This window comes from Nyctereutes procyonoides, unplaced genomic scaffold (genome assembly GCF_905146905.1).
Source record: "Nyctereutes procyonoides isolate TBG_1078 unplaced genomic scaffold, NYPRO_anot_genome, whole genome shotgun sequence".
Classification (NCBI taxonomy): domain Eukaryota; kingdom Metazoa; phylum Chordata; class Mammalia; order Carnivora; family Canidae; genus Nyctereutes; species Nyctereutes procyonoides.
Window position 1 is genome coordinate 63961403 of NW_026575140.1, and position 21871 is coordinate 63983273.

General features: G+C 36.7%; 1 protein-coding gene across 2 annotated transcripts in view; it reads right to left on the reverse strand.

The window, feature by feature from the left end:
• Positions 1 to 7677: 7677 nt before the first annotated feature.
• GUCY1A2 (guanylate cyclase 1 soluble subunit alpha 2) overlaps positions 7678 to 21871 on the reverse strand; it is a 334359-nt gene continuing 320165 nt past the window's right edge. For both annotated transcript variants that reach the window (XM_055306204.1, XM_055306205.1), the window contains exon 8: positions 7678 to 21662. In XM_055306204.1, coding sequence (XP_055162179.1) covers positions 21455 to 21662 — 208 coding nt within the window. In that variant the 3' untranslated portion in view covers positions 7678 to 21454. The remainder of the gene's footprint in view (positions 21663 to 21871) is intronic.

The following is a 21871-nucleotide window of genomic DNA, read 5'->3' on the forward strand; positions in this document are numbered from 1 at the left end:
TTATATATTTGACAGTTTTACAATTTTCTGTTTCTGTGAGGTTTAGTTTTCAACTCTGACCGACATAACTACTGTAGGAAATCTAGCGCTAACACTCATACCTTCCTTTGAGACAATAGAAGACTTTAATGTACTTCACTCAGATCATTGACTCTCACCTTACGTGTCATTACTTTTTATATTACTTCCAGCTCAACTTTAAAAAAATCTCTTTAATTGGCATCATGGTTATTATTTATTTATATGGTCAGTGCTTATTTGGATTTACCAACAGAGGCATTGGTATGTTTGCTCCTTATTCTCCCTACATCTCAGGAAGCTTTTCTGAGATCCATTGATTTCTTCTGGAAGTATATTTATAAGCTCTTCTAATGAGTGCACCTTTATGTCTTTATTCTGCCTCAATTATAAATTCACTGTCTTTTTCTCTCAGCACACTGAAATAAGCCAAGCTCTTTCTGGCTTATGTCATGGCTCCTGAGAAACATGCTATTTGTCTAATTATTATTTCATTGTAGGACACCTGCCTTTTTCCCCAAGTTGGTTTTAAGTTCTGCACTTGTGTAGGATGATTCTGTTATGTTTACTGAGATCAAGACCTCCCCTCCATATTTTCCCGCTATTGTTCTATTTTATTTCTCCTGGGGGCAGTTTCCCCCTGCTTCTATGTTTTAAAACATAGATCTGACCTCACCTTCCAGCTTCTCCCTTCTCCAAACCCCATCAGACTTCTCTGCACCATACTCACGTGTTCCTTTTCCTTTGGATTTCTACTTCATTGCCTTACTTTATTCCCCACACTATCCATTTTATACTTAATTTCTAGCTCTTTTTTATTTTTATTTTTTTTAGAAAAAGGGTTTCCACTTTCTAATACCTTCCCTTACTATTTTCTATAGAATTCTTACCTGTCCGTTGTCAGCTCAAAATTTACATCTGCAGTGATGTATTTCTCCATCTCTGTTAGATGCTATTACAGCATTTTGTAAGCTTCCCACTCCATACTATTTGCAATTTTTAATTATAAATCACTATGCAATTCTGATGAATCTTTGTCTCCCACACAATTTACTCAGTTTCATCACGAGACAAAACGTGCATATTTTGCTTACTCATGATGATCCCAGAACCCAGTACAGTTTCAGGCACAGAGTTTATGTTCAGTAACTACTTGACGAAAAAATGAAGAACCCCAAGAGTGATGATAAGCTAGTATATAACATTCAAGTGCTAGAATGTAGGCTCTGTAATGAAAGGTGAAGAAAATTGAAGCTGATTTTCAGATGAAGAAAAATGTAAAAAAGAAAAACAATGTCCTGTAAATCCTGGAGAAATACAGGGAAGGGCACTAAATCTGATGGTTAGCTGTATAACTTATCAAGTTATTTTGGAAATGTTGCCCATTGTCTTTCTCTCTATATATATATGACAATAATGCTTACCTGGTAAGGTTGCTATGAGAATAAGCAAATTAAAGAATATACAATGCGACCTAGCACATAGCCCAGATTTACTAATAACTGTAGTCCTTTGTCATCTGGGAAACTTTAGAAGAGAATTTACTCAGGTGAAAAAAGTAGACTGGTCCTAAAGAAGCCCCTCCCTCCCAAGTATAAAGATGTACAGGAATGGACTGGTGAGGGTGGGGGGTTTTGTCAGCTTCTGCTGGAGGCCTGCATCTGGGGCCACTGTGATGATACCTAGTGAGTTGAGTAATCCTGACTAGAGAGGTAGGGGGCAGATGAGTTGGCCATTTAAATATTTCCTACTTAGGAGTTTTGATCAATTGTGCATATGCAGGGAGAACAGCAGAGGCTCTTTGAAGATTTCACTTCATCTTACTGGCTGAAAAGCTTGTTCTATATTTGAAAGTGTTAATATTAAGCATTTCAATCACTTCTCACTCTCTCACATTAGCACTAATAAGCTCAGAGCTATATTAACTTAATAAGGCATCTTGATAATGAAGTGCTTCACCTGTGATCCTGAGAAAACTTAGCCCTCTGGTCATACCGAGACAGGAGACAGCTGTTCCCACAAGCTCAGTATCCTTCTGAACATGAACCCCCCCACCCCCCCACCCCACCCCCCGAGAGAGCGTGCAGGACTTCTTCCAGGTGAAAGATGATGAACAGAAGGAAGGAAGAGAACCTTTTAAAAAATCTGTTTAGATTAAGATTTTAATAGCCCTTCACATGGTAGGCTCTATCCCAAAGTCCCTGTCCTCAGTGCAGTTAATAATTTAAAAGTGGTATGATTTAGCAGTGACAGTAAACCTCACATTATATAATGTCTGCTCACAGAGGTGACCTTGTGTATGCACAGAGCAGAAGGCTACTTACATGATGTGATTTAAAGAACATTGGATACTATCCTGCATCCTGAAATGTTAGCTGCTATACAGCATCTCTCCTGTGCAGTTGATTCCTATTTTGAAAATGCAAATGCAAATGTCTCTAATATATTGAATTGGCTACACCAGGATACCAGGGGTGTACAATAGGCTGCATATTCTCGATGGTCCATAAGGAGACTAAACAACCATGAGATATTTTGTTTCATTATGGCTACCTCCTCCATCCACTCCACCCCTTCCCCATTGGATAAAAGTCAATCAAAAAGATGTTCCTTATAGCCAGCCGTAAGCTAACTGTATATAATCTCCCACTTTAAACCATGGTGGGTTTAAAGGACAGTGATAGCACAGTATTCTTCAGGTCAAAGTAATTACTTGGGATTTGTTTCAGGCTTTACATCTATACAGATCATTATGGAGAGGGAGAGAGAGGATTTTCTCTTCTTTAAATGATTGAACAAAGTACTACCAAAGCCATTTTGTTTCTACGAGGGAAGCCAGTCTGAAGACCAAGCCAGTATACAAGGGAAGATGGAATCACACATAAATGCAGTCCGTTTGCCACATCCAAACTCTTGTTTTCATGAGCCAATATGGTTCATTTACCTTAAAAAACAACAACAAAAAAACAAACTCACCCACTGAGTTGAATTTTTGTTACTTGCCAGTATATCTAAGAAGACAGAAAGAACTTGCTTTTTAATTGTTGGTTATTAAAACATAATGGTTTTCTTCTGTTTTAGATTTCTAAGGCAGGTATAACCTCATTCCAGTAGTACCCCCACTGTGGCAGTAAAAGGCATAAGGGAGCAGTTAGGGAAAATTTCATAAGAGATGGCATGAGAATGTCCACTCTGAAAAATGAATATATGTTCTGTGGGCAGGTCAGGGTAAAAGGTGAGTATTCTTGAAAATAAAAGCAAACCAGGGACACCCACAAAACCACCTATTGTCATCAGTACCTCTCAATACAGCTAGTTTTCTATTAATCTCAAATTGAAAAGTTTCTTGAATCAATTGACTTAACTTCATGAAGTTTTTCCCTTTTTTTTCTTCTTTTTTTCATAAACAAAGAAAAGTTCTTAGAGACAAGTGTTGCACCAGGACCAGTGCTTGTGAAGGATTGGTCTAGATAAGAAATGATTGCATGTTCAGAATCTGTAAGGCCAAGAACAGAGATGCTTTAGGTTGGGGTGGAGGAGAATTATCTAAGGCAGATACTTCAGGATTTGGTGACAGCAAACACGTGCTATGTGTACTATTGAATTATGTATGCCACGGATGTATCTTATATAAACTCATCTCTATAGACTCGGTGACATTTTTTAGCTTAAATCCTTTCTGATACAGTTTAAGAGGTCTTTATAGGTAAGATGGGGAGGGTTTTCCTTCCTCCATCTCTGTCAACTTCATCACCTAGACTTTGAAGCAGCACTCCTTGTGGTCCAGTACCTCATGGGTTCTGAGCAGAATGACTCCTTAACATTTGTGGGACTTCTTCCTGTATGAGCTCACACTCAACTCCCTGGGACCACGCTGGGGAGCAGATAACCTGTTGCTTCTCATTTTCCAGTGTTCACCAGCCTTTCCCCTCAGAGCGCATCTACATCTTCTCTTTCTCTTAAGTATATGAATCAATTTCTTCAGATAAATTGGCGCATGCAAATAATCAGGCTTATTCACTTCAACTCTTCTTAAGGTTCGCTGGGATATTCTGTGCCAGATTTAATATCATTGAAGAAAGAGATATTTAGCATTCATTCAGCACAAATGCATGAATATATCACAGCCAAGAACATAGGGAGAGGATGTGTAGAATAACACATTTAAATTTTGATTAAGAGGTAGATCCAAATAAGATAGGGTAGATAGAAGCACTAAGGTACAACTGCATTCTGATGAATTTACTCCAAGTAACTTCCTGCTAACCCAGCACTGACTTGGTTGCATAGACGGTACCACATAAATAAATATTGGATATTATGATTTAAATACAGCCAACATTGTAACTGTAGCCATTGAAAGGAAATGTAATTGGTCTAGTCTTGCATAGTTAGCTCTTTGTTACAACAACAAACCTAAGCAGTCATCTGAATCATTCACTAATGTTAAAAGAGGTTTGCACCCAGTTCACTTGAAATCAACAGATACTTCCCTGTTCTTTGTATGTGATTTTGAATTGGCCTCTCAATCATCTGCATGGAGAAATAAAAGTCTTATTAGTCAGGGATCCATCATCAAAGAATATTTAAAAAAACAAAAGGCAATACCTTCTTTGAAGTAAGAGCATCAGATAAATTATATGACAATAAGGAAATTAATAAAGCTCTTCTAAAAGAGCTTCATCTTGTCTTTAAAGAGGGACTCATGCTGGTCTCCTCATGTTGGGGTTTAGCCAGAGGGGCAGGCAGAGAGTCTTCCTTCTGTGGAAATGTAGGCTGACAGAAGCACAATTGTCAAATTGGACAGGAGTGTTTTCCTATCATTTCCTTAGCTAATGAGTTGCATGAGTGGGATTGGTCCCAGGTCTGTATAATCCCAAATATCACACACTTAACTAATAACTTGCGCTTCTCTGCACATACTTTGGTAGCTATAACTTTCAAGTAGAAGGCATACAGTGTGATCAAAATTTGGTAAAGTGCTTCTACATAACTTCCATACCTTGAAAGTTGAAATCTTATATGCATTGCCTGTTCATAATGGATAATATCCTGGACTTGAGGTCCAAACCTGAAAAAAGCAAAAGTGTGCAAAATCTGTACTGCAATGTTGCGATTAGAGGTTTCTTATTGGTCTGTTCTGGTCATTGTAATTCCACTTAAATTAGCATCAGAAATCCTCCTTTAGCACTCTGCAATATACCAGATGCATAAATGGGAAGGGCTCTGTCTCCTGAGGAATGTGTGTCATCTTCCATCTTCTTATCTGATCATGATGATGATGACACTTTGCAATGGAATCTCTTCCTGATCAGTAGAGGTCACTGAACAGGAATCTGGGAGCCTTGTGAGAATCTGTGGTCTGGTCAGTATGTTTTATTTGGAAGAATTGTTGGCAGATACTAATTATTAAATTTAGAATGTCTCTGTCCACAAGAATTAGAGAACCAAGACACCCTCATAGCAAATATCATAGGCATGGTTTCTGAAAGATTCCAGCTCTCTTTTATTTTTTTTTTATTATTTATATATGATATTCACAGAGAGAGAGAGAGAGAGAGGCAGAGACACAGGCAGAGGGAGAAGCAGGCTCCATGCACCAGGAGCCCGAGGTGGGATTCGATCCCGGGTCTCCAGGATCGCGCCCTGGGCCAAAGGCAGGTGCTAAACCGCTGCGCCACCCAGGGATCCCTCCAGCTCTGTTTTAAATAGGGCGTCATAGCCTTATGCCTAAGTTGGTTTAGGTTTTTTTGAGAATAAGATAATAATAAAAAAAAAAAAAACTCAAGCTAAAAATATAATTGTGGCCGAAGCTGTGAGGTGTTGATCAAAATCCTTACCGTTTTCCTGGATCCACATTTGGAGTGCTTTCTTAGTCCTCTTTGGCAGGTGGAAGTGGCCATGGGACTCAGTGCAGAGGCAGGTGTGTGAATAAAGGCGGCCTGTGCCTGTTGCCAGGCCTGGTCCCTGAACGACAGCATGAAATAGCTTTACACTAACTTGGAACCTTTCTGTCCCGATAGATGAGTGAGAAATACATAATCATTGCATGAGGTCTTTCTCTGGTTGGATTTCTCTGTAAGTTCAGCCTCTCCGTTCCAAATCAATAATGCAAAGTGCTGCCATAACAGACGCCTAAACTCCGTGGTACTGGTGTAGAGGCAGCCTGGTCTGTGTGGTTGAAAAGAGGAGGACGTGTGCTTTTTGGGACCAAAACGCTCAGTAAAACTGTCACCCGTGGTTAACTGGGAAGGGAGGTCAGCCGCCTTCAGTGTGCAGCACACGTGGTTGTAGGGAGGCACGCCGTTAGTGCACGTTGGCTGCATCTTACCTAGTTGGCAAGGGATGAAGAGAAGGAAACGAGCTCAGGCCCATGTGGTTTGCACACAAAATGTAGAGAATGCTAAGGACTTCTGTATGGAACAAAGGAAAGAAAAGACAAAACTGAAACCGTAAGAAAAAGATTAAGACTGAAGTGAGTGAGATCCAATGAGACTTCTCGGTGTGACAAAGGGACAGCCTATGGCAAAGATCGGGGTAAGAGTGTCACCTCCCCTCGGGTAAGATGTGACACTGAAATAGCTACCATTATGTTATGAGACAATCCTGGGGACAAAGGACATAAGGCAAGACTAAGAACATTATCTCAGAAGAAAACTTTAGTTTGAATGCTGGCTGATGGCACTGACTAGGAGCAAATAGATTAGAAGTCTTCTTAGTTCTAAGGGGATTATTTTGTCTAACAACAAAGATAAACACAATCCTGTACTGACAAAGCCTGTGAGTTCATGCCAGTGCTTCAGCCTACAAACATGGGGCTAGGAAACCTGCCAAGGAGGAACTGCTGCCCCATGGCCCAGCAGGTGCAGCCCGAGCAAGCACTGCCCATCCTGCTATGAGCCCAGTAACTTTCTTCTATTTCCTAGGGAATTTTAATTGGAATTATCTTGTGTGTGTGTGTGTGTGTGTGTGCACGCATGTGTGTATACACACCTCCTTTACTTTTTTCTGCCTCCTCAGTATTACAGGGTCAGTAAAGTAATTCTCCATGGCATGACTTTGAAACAGCAGATGTCTACCAGGAGACAAGGGCAGAAGATGAGAAAAGCTCTGTAGACAAAGGGTGGATATCCCTTTGGGAATTGCCAGAAATAGCGAGAAATAGATTTGTACAGCTGAGAAGACCTAATGGCTATGGGGGAGAGGGTCAATAGGTAACAAAGATAACTTGATTTTGTGTATATTTACTGCAGAAATATAGGAACATGGGATGAAATGGTCTTCTTTTAGGGATGTGCAGCATCTAATCTCCCAGGCGAGGCCCTGACCAGTACCCAGTGGGTGTTCAGTTGACATTTTATGACAATAAAATGATCCCATTTCTCTGTCCTTTCAGGGAAGCAAACTGACAATAAGACAAGTGAATCATGCCTTTTCTGTGTGACATATTTTCAGAGTGCATAAAACTACAGAAGTGGTGACCTGGACTGTTTGGTTTAATAAGAGAATTAAGAGATTTCCTATCATAAAAATTAATAATAGTTGTCGCATTAACATCATCTGCAGCCATAATGATAATGCATTGAAACATTTGTTCATATTTTTAATCATTGTCACTCACGGTGTGGAAGAAGAAGCTAAAAAGAATTGACAGACTCCTCTTTTTTGGTATCATTTATTGATTTAAATATTTTTATAAGTGACAGTTTGGACTTACAAGGTAAATAAATGCATGACTTAATTTTGTAATGAATTATGTAAAATATAACACACAACTGTCATTTCCACTTTGTTTCTTAAGAATCCCAGGCTTTCATCAATCATTTTTCATATACAAATTTACCTTGTTCTGCAGTCTGTAAATACAAAGACATTTTTCATAATGAAACATGCTATTTACACTGTGTGTGATTTAGGTTAATTACAAGTAAAAATAATCACATGAGTAAAAAGTCGTGTTACATGAAAACCAAAGAAGATACAGTGGATGTTTATAATCTTGTAAGTGCTTATATACTTTTACACATACTAGTATTCTTAAAATTCTAGTGAAACGAGGCATATTTTATCATTTCATTCAAAAAAAAAGGTTCTCTTAACCTGTACTACTAGATAAAGGAAAATATTTTAAAATATAATATTAAACACCAAATGAAACTTTTTAATGAATGGTACAGGTTTAAGAGATGCATTCATCTTTTAAAAATAATAGCTTGACATTTCAAAATATATGCATTTAACCATGCCTTACAGATATATTAGTATATTGACCTGGTATTATTAATGACATTGTAATTCAAGTTTGTGATAACTAGATATTTAAAAGAAATGACTCACAAAGTATAATCCGATAGCAAAATAGCAGATGTACAATAGTATTTACATTGCAAGCCAAATCAAAAATTTAGACCCATGAAATCACAGCAAATGAATTGGCCAAAGTATTAAAATAATTCAGGTATCTCCTTACATAAAAACTACCCCATGCAGAGGAAGCAAATGAAGGCCTAGTACATTATAAACTATGTATTTTTATTGAGTTGGGAAACCTATTGATGATTATATATATATAGTGCCAGAAAGTTTGATGGAAATGCACTGGCTATTTATCTTATACATTGAAATGAACAGGCAAGTTTTTTGTTTTTTGTTTTTTTAATCTACAGTATGGTTTTGGGAAATGAGACCCTTTGGTTTTCTAAAATGGCTACTCACAGTTGAAGAGTCAGAATTCAGGTAGGTTGATTTTGAAATGAAGAATGATATGTATTATTTCTGGAATGCACTTAATTGGTATGTTTTAAAAGCATAATGAGACAGTTCTGTCATTTGATTGCCAAAGTTATAATGTAGTTGCAGGCAGATGTCATAAAATTTCAGACTTTTTCCAAGGCCAAACACCCAGGAAGGTTTTTTTTTTTTTTGTTTTTGTTTGTTTGTTTTGTTTTTAAATACAGGAAAAGCTGTTTATCCACATCCAAGAAAAATCAGAAAGTCTTTCTCCCCATGGACCATTTTTTAAAAAATATGAACCTAACCTGATTTTCATGGTAATCAAAACCTGCCATTATGGTGTAAATAAATGTCCACATGGTTGGAATAATTTTTGCTTATCTTCAAATGCTTAAAGAAGACAGTGATAGGCTGCCAATCTGGGCCTTAGATGTCAATTCAGCCTGAATGACACAAAATGGAGAAAATAGGACTCTCTTCACATTTGATCTTAATTTCTTCTGTGTTCCTCAACCACATTTCTTCTATTTTTACAATCATTATTAAACATATTTCTCTAAAGAAATAAAAATGGTAAAGACAGTGAAGCCGAACAAGTATCAATATTGTGTATTATTTCAAGGCACAGGCTTTTTTAACACTGGAAGTCACAGGAAGAAATTTATATTTTCCTAAGTGTCAATTTATATGGTGGCGGCCTATTTCTTCACAATTTCACAAGTCAAGGTGAAATAAGTAAAAGTCAATTGACATTGAAATGTACTCTTTTAAAGTTTTTAATTTTTCTGTAGTTTTCATATCTCTTCCCTGGACTGACTGACTAATCCATTAGAGTAGAATATCCTCAAGATATATTTAAAAAAAAAAAAGTCTAAATGAGAAGTAAACCAATATTCAAAGATATCTGACTTACAGAAGCATATATTTCTAGAAAGAAAAAAGCTCTATTATTTCTATATAATTTTCTGTTAATGAATACAAATTTATATCATGGTGAAAACTTGATAAGTAGTTTGAATATATTACTAATACACTACCAAAAAACCAAAAATATTTTCAGTTCAGGGATTAAAGATTCTTTAAATCTTATCCAATACTTGTTCAAATGATTATAGTGTTGGGGATACCTAAAATGAAAGGGCATAATATCTTCCTCATTTTTACTCTTTTAAATAAGATAATTCACATCTTTTCCCTTAGGAATCAAGTACTTGGCTAGAAATGATTGAATTTTCCCTGGGGGGAAAAAAGGCTTTGAATTTGGACTTGTAAATGATCCAAGCTGTGTATTTTTGGGTTTAAAAGCATAGTAATTAGTTAATTCTGGTGACTAAGTAGAAATTGTGATTATAAACAGTTATCTGAATACACACTAAGATCTCAAAGGCAGAGAGCTAAGAAATAGGGAATACATTGTATATTGCTTGTTCGATACAGCGGACTTACAGAATTGATGGCAAATGTTTTCATACCCTCAAAAAAGAAGCCCAGACACCATACTGTGCCAAACTGAGTTACAGAGGGGTACACAAGAAGCCGGACAGGATAAGTTATCTCTAGATAAAGAGCCAGTAAAATCAAGTAGCATTGGATGTATTGGCCTTATTGGAAAGTTGTTTTTTAAAAGCAATCTCTTTACAAATGCTATCTTCTCTTTCAATGATGAGCAGAGTGGCACCCAAGTAAAAACTTACTATTTGAAAATGAGAAGATTTTTCTAAATGAAGATCTTTGTAGGGGCAAAAATAGGAGGTTGTTCAAAAAGTTTGACCCTGATACTTCCTGAGAAAGTGTTCAAATTCAGTGCAAAAGAACAACATATATGTATTTTAAACTCCAGATTTGTTAACTGAGAAGACAATGTCTCAATGATCTCTGTCATTTCCCTCCCCAAATGATCTATGTTTAAATGTTCACCTTCTGTTCCTAACCTCCTAAAGCCACACTGTGCTCAGTGATGTGCAAGAAAAAAAGAGAAGCCTCCACCCAAATACTGAAACACTATTTTCACATCTGTCATAAGAGCTAGAAAGAAAGAAAAGAAGGAAGGAAGGTAGGAAGGAGAGAAGAGATGGAAGAGAAAGAAAGAAAGAATGAAAAGTAAAAAAGAAGCTGAGGATGCTGGCCACCTGTGAGGACCGGATTACTCCTGCATACAACACAGAGGCCATGCACTTTACGCTTGCCCAGAGTCTCCCTCAGAAACAGTATCAAATTCTACTGATGCATCACAAGTTACAGCCACACTTGAGACTGGACCCTTTCACTGTTTTCCATTATAATCAAGATGATACTAGTGTTTAGTGAGGACATACAACACATACTGACACAGTACCACATTTTCCCAACAGAAGACAAATTCTGTACCAGGGTGAGGTGGGGTAGGGGTAGGGCATCTATAAGGCAAAAAGTTCTTCTTGTACTTTTAAATAGATTCATTCTGATGAGCATATTTTTAGTTTTTTGTTTATCAAAGTTTTGACATGATGAACTTTCAGACATTCTGTTAAATATGAACTTTGTATTTAAAAATCTATAATCAGTTCATCTTTTTTCAGCTGTCTTCTGGGTTAATGGGGTTGGGCTACAGACATAATTTTAATGTAGGTAAAATTTGATTTGTCTCTTTTCGTCTTCCCTGTTGCTGTCTTTTCTCCTGCAATCTAGTTGAATCCAGCCGAAGTATTTCACATATAGTCATAAAATGGGATACTTCCTCATTTGCATGTTAGTAGGAGAATTCTTTTAGATAGGGAATAAAGTGTTTTTAAGGATCAAAAGAAAAAGCAGTGAGTACCCATTATTCCAGATCATTGAGTGGTATAACAAAGAAAGGGATGGACTTTACAAATGCCTGGTGACACATTTGTAACAGATAAAAAAGACAGGAAGAATTTGGCTGTCATCCACTAATAATTATCTTTGCCTAACAAGAGCAAAAATTAAAGAATTTTAAAAAGCCCCTCCCTGAATTAGTGTGGATAGTCATACAGTCATCTAGGTTGTTGATCTCTTCCTGGCTAGAATGACATCTATCATAAATAAGAGTTCACCTTTCCCTGATAGTTCTTTCTAGCCAAATAATATGAAAACAATTCATCTGAGACTTCAAGCCAAGCTTTGGCTTTAATTTCAATATGATAAATTATACCAATAAAATTTGGAAGGAGGGAGTTTCATATTGTTGATAAACTATCTGGCCATTCCAATATTTTGCTTCACTTCATGGAGATTTGAATGAAGAAGTAGGAAAAAAAAAGGATGTTTTAAGTGGTTTTACATAAATATATTGATCCAGAACACCCCTTTCTCCTTAGAAGAAAGCTATCTTCTCCTGCTGCCATGAAAGTTAGCGATATTGAGCATTAAGGAGAGACAATAAAAGTAAAGCAGTTCTAGGATTTGATGTCTCACTGGGTACAGAAATGTATAGATTCTTGTTAGAGGTGATGTAGAACATTTATATTTATTGTTCAAATGATTGGAATATAAATTAGCTTTGATTTAGGTTTTATTATGAGAGTAATAGTAATATGGATATGAATAATTCTAAAGCGAACAAGTCTTAATACAGTACTATTATTCTTACCCTTATATCATTAAAAACAGCTTAGTATTTTAAGTAAAAGAATGTTGCCAAATTTGCAAACCATGGCTTACTGCCACAATTTGTCAGTCTTTCTGTGACATCCTTTCTATCTTTTCTGCCACAAATGGAAAACATAGAGGAAGAAATAAATTTTTTAAAGATTTTATTTATTTATTCATTAGAGACACAGAGAGAGAGAGGCAGAGACACAGGCAGAGGGAGAAGCAGGCTCCATGCAGGGAGCCTAATATGGGCCTTGATCCCAGGTCTCCAGGATCACGCCCTGGGCCAATGGCGGTGCTAAACTGCTGAACCACCTGGGCTGTCCAGGAAAAAAAAAATAATTTAAATGCGTTTTATAATTATATGTTATCTCCAGGGGATAAAGCCTTAAGGAATCCTTCAACAAAATTATTTTTCTTTCTTAGTGCTGAAGAACTTGATACATTTAGAAAACTTTCAGAAGTGTCTAGTATTCTGACTGGGGGATATAAATTGACTCTTTCAAGACATAAATTATCATCCTAAATTCTTTTTCTAGCTGGTAATTCTGATTAAAAGCTATTCAGATTTGTTTCCTCTCTTAAAACTTTTCTGTTCTAAGCAATCTGCCTGAATTAACCAGTTGCATATAAGTGAGACATATTTAAATGAGGATAAGAGGCTACCTAGCCACTTCTAATTTTGGAAGGCAGACAATAATACCTCTTCTCTTGGGCAGAACACCAACTGCTGATGTGCCTCCCCAGCTCCAACTCTGCAGCATCCCTGCAGGAGCAGGACAGGCTTTGGGTCAGAAAAACTTCTCTTGGGGCACCTGGGTGGCACAGTGGTTGAGCATCTGCCTTCAGCTCAGGTTGTGATCGAGTCCCACATTGGGTTCCCCACAGGAAGCCTGCTTCTCCCTCTGCCTATGTCCCTGCCTCTCTGTGTGTGTCTCATGAATAAATAAATAATAAAATCTTAAAAAAAAAAAGGCAGGCTTCTATCTAAGGTCGAGCACTTGTTTTGCTAGCAGCCAAAGCCCAATGTGAGAATAGTGTGAAGAAGAATATGAAATAGAGTATAGCTCCAAAAATGATTTAGAACACAGGGTATTTCTCATTCTTTGTGATTAGATTTCCCAACGAGGGAAAGATATCGTTTCTATAATGTCAGAACACACACAAAAAGGATGTATAAAATCAAATTGTGTTCTTACTGCGCGTTTGCTCAGTCAGGCATGTTATCAAGGGGAAAAATATTTTAATATCACTTGCACACTAATTTTAGCAGGCTGTTCTGTGACATATGGCAGAGCTGCTATTTGGTTTTCTTTGTTCCTTCAGTCCAGATGTTCTGACACCTTCATTTACCTTCATCTTGGTAACCAAGACTAGTGCTATCAGCCACCTTCAGAGAGTTTCTATTTATAGCCCTGTGAGGTTCTAATCCCAGTTTCACTGAAATGTGCGGCTGCTGAGAGGCAAACCCACCTCCTAAGAAAACTGAAAAGGATTTTGTTTTCCTCTTTCCTTTCTGAAATAAGAATGACCAGCAGTCAAATAAGTCATCTGGCTTTCATTAAACCACAGGTATCTCTTACGGAAACTGCTTCTCCTTTACGATTAACTATACCTTCATGTAGAAAAAAATTAAACCTTTTTGTTTCATCTCTCCTAAAGCTCTTGTGCATCCCACCCTCTCCATCTGGCCCTGGGTCTTGAGTCTGATGCATAACTGCCAAGCAGCAAAATAAGCTTATCTTTCAAAAGCGAGGTGAAGAAGTAGTTTTATACATTTCTGATTTTTACCCCAATTAATACATTACAGTCCTACTTATATTTAATTACATTTAATAGACCACAGTAAAAATATATTTAGTAGAATCCCTTTTTTATCTCCAAATAATGAAAAGGCCACAGAAGAAGGTTGAATTATGAACTGATTCCCTTCTTTTTAGACTATGTGTCAAAAGAATCAGAAACAAGCTATGACTTAGGCCTGCTATTCAGTTTTCTGCATTCAGATAATATGCAACAGTATGTAAGTCTAATATTTTGAATGATCTGATCACCAGCTAGATGAATTAACTGAAAGGATAAATTCACTATAATAGGTTCAAATTAAGTATTTTTCATTATTTATTAACAGTCAAAAGCATGTTTTTTATGAATTAAGCATCCAATGATATGCAAAAAGATAATTATCAAAAACTTTCTCAGGAAATCAACAGTCCTGTTGCATTTTTATAAGGGGATTTTCTAAGTTGTGAGAAGAAGGATGTTACCTTCACTTTTGCAATGGTTATTAAGAAGGTAAACTAGCAGCAAGCCCAGCCACCATTCCAATTGTATTCAGATTCATGATTAGTAGAGAGTTTGCCCAGGGAGGCAATAATAGGAGCTGTAATCTTATTTAGAGGTTTAGGAATGGATCCTAAATTTATATGACTTTGCTAAATAATAACCCAAGGTTTAGAAGTTCCTCATTGTAACATAAATTCACCAATTGCCTTGAGTGTAATCCTACTATGTTATGCTACATGATGGAGGGATAATTTAACTATTAAATTATCTGATTATTGACTATGCCATATTTGATTAAAATTACATTTTAATACTAAAAATATTAATTACTCATTTTGAAATGTATAGTCTTTAGTACTATCATAAAAACAGCTGAGAAGGGCAGGTTATCTTCAATAAGGCTACAAAATCATTTTCAGATGTTTATTAATTATACTACAGATGACATCCAATCAATCATATTCTGGAGCCAAAATACTATTATATTTACTAAACATTTGCCATTACAGAAAACAGTAGTAATGAGCTCTCTTCATCTTTAATCTTTCATCTTTGAATGCTTATCAAACCAAGAATTCGAATTAACCTGTCCCAAGATCCATCTGTATTTTTGCAAAGCCTAAATTCTCAATCAACTCATCCAACCTATGCTCTACTTTACTCATTTATACATCCTTAACTACTCCTCACTATCATATTATACAAAGACCTGAAAGTCTGGGCAACATTACATACACAGGTCTCTTGGGAGGAACAGAAATCATATTGTGATAGGTTATTTTAAAAATTATACAACAGAAATAATGTGCTAGGAGTCTATTACTTTATAGCATGTGTGCAAATGAATGGCTTCTGAGACAGATGAACCCATGTTATTTGCTCAGATAATTTTTACCTAAGTTATTACTGCTTATTTTGCTGTAATAGAATCAAGAATATCTTTTGAAAGTCCACACCAGCCATATTATTGCTTGTATAAAACATGTCTCTATTTCCCTAAAGGTGCTATGAAGCGCACAGAAGTGCAGGTTTCATATGGTATCATACCATGGCTTAAATTATTGCTTGAAAGGTTGTTATAAAGTATTGCTAGGAAATTATTTTTAGATGAATGCACAATTCAATGTGAAAAGTACAGAGTGATACTAAGTATTAAGTTGTGATTTTTTATGACATAAAAATCAAAGCATTCAGAAATCATGTTGTCACTTCGACATTTGTTTCTCCAAAACAAAAAAGTTTATAGTTTTTTGTAGTCCAAAAGTTTGTAATTTATAGCTTGGTGGTGTGGACCAGCAACTACTGTGATATATTGCACAGCTCAGGTGGTAACTAAGAAAATGGTACCAGGTCTACTGTGCCAAATAGCCCTATAGTGAGCAATAATCATTCCTCAGGCTTATTAGTTTTGACTTTTGTTTCTAAGTTTGAAGTCTCCTGCTCAAAAAGCAGACTGTAAATTTGAGACCAAAGCTAAAATTAAAACTTGTGAAAGAAATAATGCTACAAAGCTCAGAATACTTAGCTTTTCAAAATAACTACAAATGAAATAATAGACTGCCCTCTTAGTCACCTTTATTTATTTCTGGTAATTGAGATTATTTGAAAACTTTTCAGTGAAGCTCAAATCTGGCTTTATATTCTCGTTACCTAGAGTGATTTTCTAAATACAGATTCCTAGGCCATATCTGCCACCTGCTGAATCCAAATCTCTGCAGGTGTAAAGCTCAGTAATTTGTATTTCTGAAAGCTTCCTGGGTACTTCTTACTTGGGCAGCCAGATGATCCCATGCTGATGAGTTGAACTATTGAACAGGATCATTTCTTAGTAAGGATGGGATGGCAACGAAGCACTTGACTGAAGTTGTGTTCTGGTCACAACATATTGGAAATAAAAATGCAAACCTTCCTTATCGGCATTCCAGGTCCTTCCAAAAGGTCACTCCTTTGAATCATGTAATATCTACATGCAACACACACATGCACACATACCTACACCTGTCCACAAAGAGGATTCATTACTTTATAAAACTGAAACTATTTTACAACATGAGATTGGCCATATCATGGACTTTTTTTAAATATGAAAGGAAAAGGAACAAAGGAAGGAAACAGAAAGGCAGCAGGACAGATCTTAGGTTTCAGTTGTTTGAATCAAGTGTGAGGAAGGAATTTTGCACACTATCTCAGTATATTCTGGCAAGATCTATCTATCTATCTATTATCTATCTATCTATCTATCTATCTATCTATCTATCTATAACTGCTTGTGAATGAAGTATATATCAAGAGCTACCCATAAGGAATCATCATTCAGACTGGCGTATGTTAACCCTCATGACTCAGTCTCTTGTGTACCATGTTTTTCCATCTGTATCTGGTAGATATGCTTATAGAAGCCTCTGAAACAACATGATTTTTGTAGTTGAAGATCTATATTCTAATAATAGAAATACCTAGGCTGCAATTGATTGGTTCTTGGTTCTTGGGCTTAGTTTATCACTATTCTTGGCTAAAAGGCATCTTGTGTCACCCAAAGCCTAATCAGTCATATATAATTCATTTTGAAGGAATTTTTGGTAAAGTTACACCAAGTGCTTGGAGTCAGGCTGTATTTGAAAAAGCACAGGGAAAAGCTGCAGACATTAGCAATGCCCCCAGCCCAACTGAAAATGGTTAGTTCACTTCAGAAGTGCCTTGTTACTTGGGCCTGAGGTTGTGTGGGTCTTCCTGTCTGCCTCTTGCAGTGGCCGTGTTAGGTTCAGAGGTGCTAGTGTTTGTTGGGGCTAGGTTTGAAGGAATGAGATGGTTTCCAGTGACACCATGGAGTAGACAGGGTCAGGGCACGGGCTCAGTAGTGCATAAAATGCATGATAAGACAGAAACCTATGTGTACAAGTTTTGTTCTCTCCTGATGATCCATGACACTTGTTCTCAGCAAGTAGGGATCCCCAAGAGCATTCAGTAAATAGATTTAATGACAATCATAATCTCAAGGTCTTTCTTGGTATCTCAAAACCTCAAATATGTGATTTCAATAGGTAGCAATATTTCTGTATAAAACACAGAAGTTGGTAGTTTACCAAATTCTGAGGCTTTGCCTTTTGAATGTATCAATTTAATTTTGCTTTATTGCTGGAAATCTTTGGAGCATTTTGCAAAATTAAAAACCTTGCTGCTCTTGTGAATGAAATTTTGTATAATTTGTTGCCTTGTTTTGCTCTGTTTCCTGGAAGGGCACACTTTGCACTTTAACAATAAAACACTGTGTCTCTGATACTATTATCCCTGGACAAGAGATCCAAGTGTGAGACCATGAGAGTTCCTATTTGGAGTGCTGAGTCCATGGGCCCACTCTAAGTCTCAGGTTTCAGTGACAGTCTCAGAGTCACAATAGGTCACAGCTCATTGGACTTCAGAGAGTCAGATATTAAAAGGGAAATCCAAAATAATTTAAAGTAGAAGAAACGAATATCAAATCAGGTTTTAGACAATCACCTGTTATATAGAAGCTTTATCTTCTTTATCATCTTTCTCTCACTATACCATACTACAGAGATGAGAGATCCAATGATATGTGTTATCATGGCACTGAGAATTATTCTTTTTTTATTATGGCTAATGTTACCTGTTTATTAAGATTACCAAAGCACATACTGTGCACAGTTTGGGGTACATATGGGGGGTTTGTGACTTTGTTGGATTACAGATTTATTTGCAAATGATGATGACTTTCTTTCTATCAAAATAATACTGAAGTCAGTGTGGATCTCCAGTACTGATGCTTAGTTATGTAATGACTTCTTCAAATTAGTTACCCCAAAGCACACTAATCTAGAGGAGCTGTAAGTGCCAAATTATATTTGAATGTATCCATTTTAGAGTGGGTTAAAGCCATTTCCCTAATTTAATAACACTTGACTTCTAATAGGACATCCATTTACATTCTTTTTAATCTGCCATACTAAAATGCATGATGTTTGCAGTAATTTTTAGGTAAGAATACTGTACATATATTAGTCAAATGAAGTACTAACTATGACCCATTGTTGCAGTCACATTTCCTAAATGGAGGATACGTAGACTGTATTACATAGGACAAATAAAAGTATAATAGTTTTTCACAGCTTCTAACTTCTATGAGTGCAGCTTGAATAAACAGCCATTTTATGCAGTAACTTGCTAACACATAGCAAGAGGGTAATTAATAATGAACTGTAATAGGTTGGCAAAATGGTAACAGGTTAGACTATTGTCACAGACTACAGCTTCAAAGATACATTTAGATTACATTGTTTGAAAAGTGTAGTTTACATCCTGTGATATATAATAGATCTCTGGTATATTTTTCATTGTGATATTTGTGACAATGTAAATGGCTACTTCTTCTTTAAGTAGAACCATATAAGCTAAGAGTTTGTTATTCTTTTGACAAATTGAAGGTATATACAATTCGTGTCTTGGGCGCTATCACCAATTACCAGATAATGAAGTAGATTTTCAATGATGCTTTTAAAATACGCTTCCCACAGATATTCTTAAGTATAGAAAGAATAATCATATACTTAGAATAATTGTTTAGACACATCTTTATAAAAAACAGAGAAATAGATTGGATGATTACTGGAAATCCTGATGGTTACACAACACATTGTTTACCACCAAAATGTTTACTGATTTACTTTATCATAATAAGCTCTAAGCTCCTGTGCAGAATAAGCATAAATGACTTCAGGGAAGCTGGGTTCTCTCTCCATGCCCCTGTGCTGTGCAGAGCACATGGTTAAAGTGTTGCCGGCTTTCAGCAAGAGGACTTAGGGGTTTGCAGCCTGTTCTGCCCACACTGACTATAAACCTGCCCCCTTGTTCCCAGTGAAGGAAGTGGGTTAACCTCCAAGGCCCCTGAAGAAGTTCTTTTGTAACTATCCTCATGAAAGCACCCTGTCCTCAACCTACAAAACTCCACTTAAATAAACACCCTGGCTTCAGGCCTCCATGTTGTTAAAAACAGGGACCTAGGACCAGGGAGGAGAAACGACTGGCAAGGATTCAGAGAGCTCATGGTCTAGATCCTGTCTGCACAGTAAGTATTACATTCGTATCTTCATAAGCCTTAGGGTGAAAACAGAGTTCAACGATTATATAACACATACTTTGCATGTCTACAAATGTTTTCTAGCTACACACTTAGAGAACTTAAAAACATGAATAAACCTCATAGACTACATTGGACACCAGTTAACATAGCTGAGTTATGTTACAAACAAATCATAATGCAGACAAAATGCCTGACTGGAGAAATCACTCTATTACATTCAGTAGACATAAGCTCTCAATGAGCATACTGTCTGGAGTAAAGAGCCACTTCAAGGTTTCAAGGAAACAAATATTTCCAGTTCATTAACCTCAGTAGAAACTTGGTTTATATTAGATCCAAAATAGGAAAACTCTAGATGTACTGTACTCCTAATTTCAGGGTGCATCTGTGATAATATTTTCATGCGGTGCTAATTAGTGGGAACAGGTCTTCATTTTAGCACCACATGTGATCGAAGCCTATCTGTCACTATGGCAATGGCTGGGCCTGGAGGGTAGACCTACCTCTGTGTTCATGAAGGTGATTCACTGAATTTAAGATCCCCATCAATCAAACTGCAGAAGAAAAATTCTTTTTTTTTTTTAAACTCAAAGCCATAAAATACAGGGTTTCTCCATCCTTGTTTATCTTGCAAGAAGAAACAACCTTCTTGGCAAAATGTCCTACAGCATCTAGGAATTTGCTCCCAAGAGTGGCAGGTAGCCCTTAGGAGGCATCCAGTGGGGAAAGTAGAAAGGTAGGGGAAGGAGTAATAATGTAGTGGGGACTCTGCTTATTAGAATATAGTTGAGTACATTGTACACGCTATCTATTTATAAATGCTAAGTTGAAAAGGGTCCACTGTAGCAAAACATTTCATTTTAAATGACATTTGTTAGAAGATGGCAATAAGACCTTTCTGTAATCCTTGTTACAGATAAATCTGTTATTAGGAAATTCTATTTCCTTTGCATTCCATGCTACATTAATTAAATCTAAAGGATATATTTACTAAGCAGACATACAATGCTTTCTCAGCATCTGAAGTCCTTGGTTATATGTATTCTCAGTCCAAGCACTAATCTGTCTAAATAAGTGAAGCTATATTTGATTAATAGGTTACAGTTACATAATATACCAACTACACAGTAGCAGATTCTGAAAATCGAGTAATGTTGTGTGAAATGTAGTTATCTAGAAGAAGAGAGATGTATAAAAATAGGTAATATCCCTAAAATATTTTGCTGAGTTACAGTTCTTCCTGCTGGGAAGTTGACCACACTGCCATGATGTATGTATGAAATGTCTGTTCAAAAAAACAAAATTAGAAAATATTCCTCACATACCAACTCACTAAATGTAGGAATATATCATCAAAACTGGCTCTCAAAAGTGATAGAGATATATGGGAAAAAATACCTGTATGTGTGACAAACAAGAAAACATGGAATCTATTTATTGGTTAGTTTTGAAAGGGGGCCCGTACTTAAAATATATATAATATATATATGACCAAAAAACACTTACATGGATGGACACATCTTATTACCCTCACCTCTCTCTCTCTCTCTCTCTTTTTTTTTCAGTCATCATCCACCTTTTTCTAGGATTATTGCCTAACATAACACAGAAATTCTGCTGCTTGTTCTCAGCAAGGTAGTGAAAGAGAAACCACCTCTTTCCACTCTCCAGTCATGACCCATGTTCGGGCTTGTGCTTTTTGGAGGAGTCTTTGATCTGCAGTAGGTCTCAGAGGCTTGTCTCCCGGAGGAACATGGTGCCAATGTTGTAGGAAACTTTTTTTATTCTCGAGGAAGAAAGAGAAGGCTTTGGCTGCTTAGGACCAGTCCTTACCTCCAGGAAATAGCAGATTCCAGGGATTTCCTTTGGAAAGTTGTCTGGAAGTTCTTCACGGGACCGAGGAATGAATGTGAAACTTTCTTCCCGTTTTAATAATCTAAGGAGAAGATACAGGTAATATGAATCAAATAGGCAGGTCAGATGAGAATACATGGACAGAAAATTTAACACCCCTATTTCTTTGTAGAGATGTGGCTTTCACAGGTCTCCATATGCTAGAAGATGTTGTTTCTAAGGAAAGATACCTTCATGTCATAATTTAAAAAAAAAATACTGTGCCTGGTCTCACTTGAAAATATATTTTGC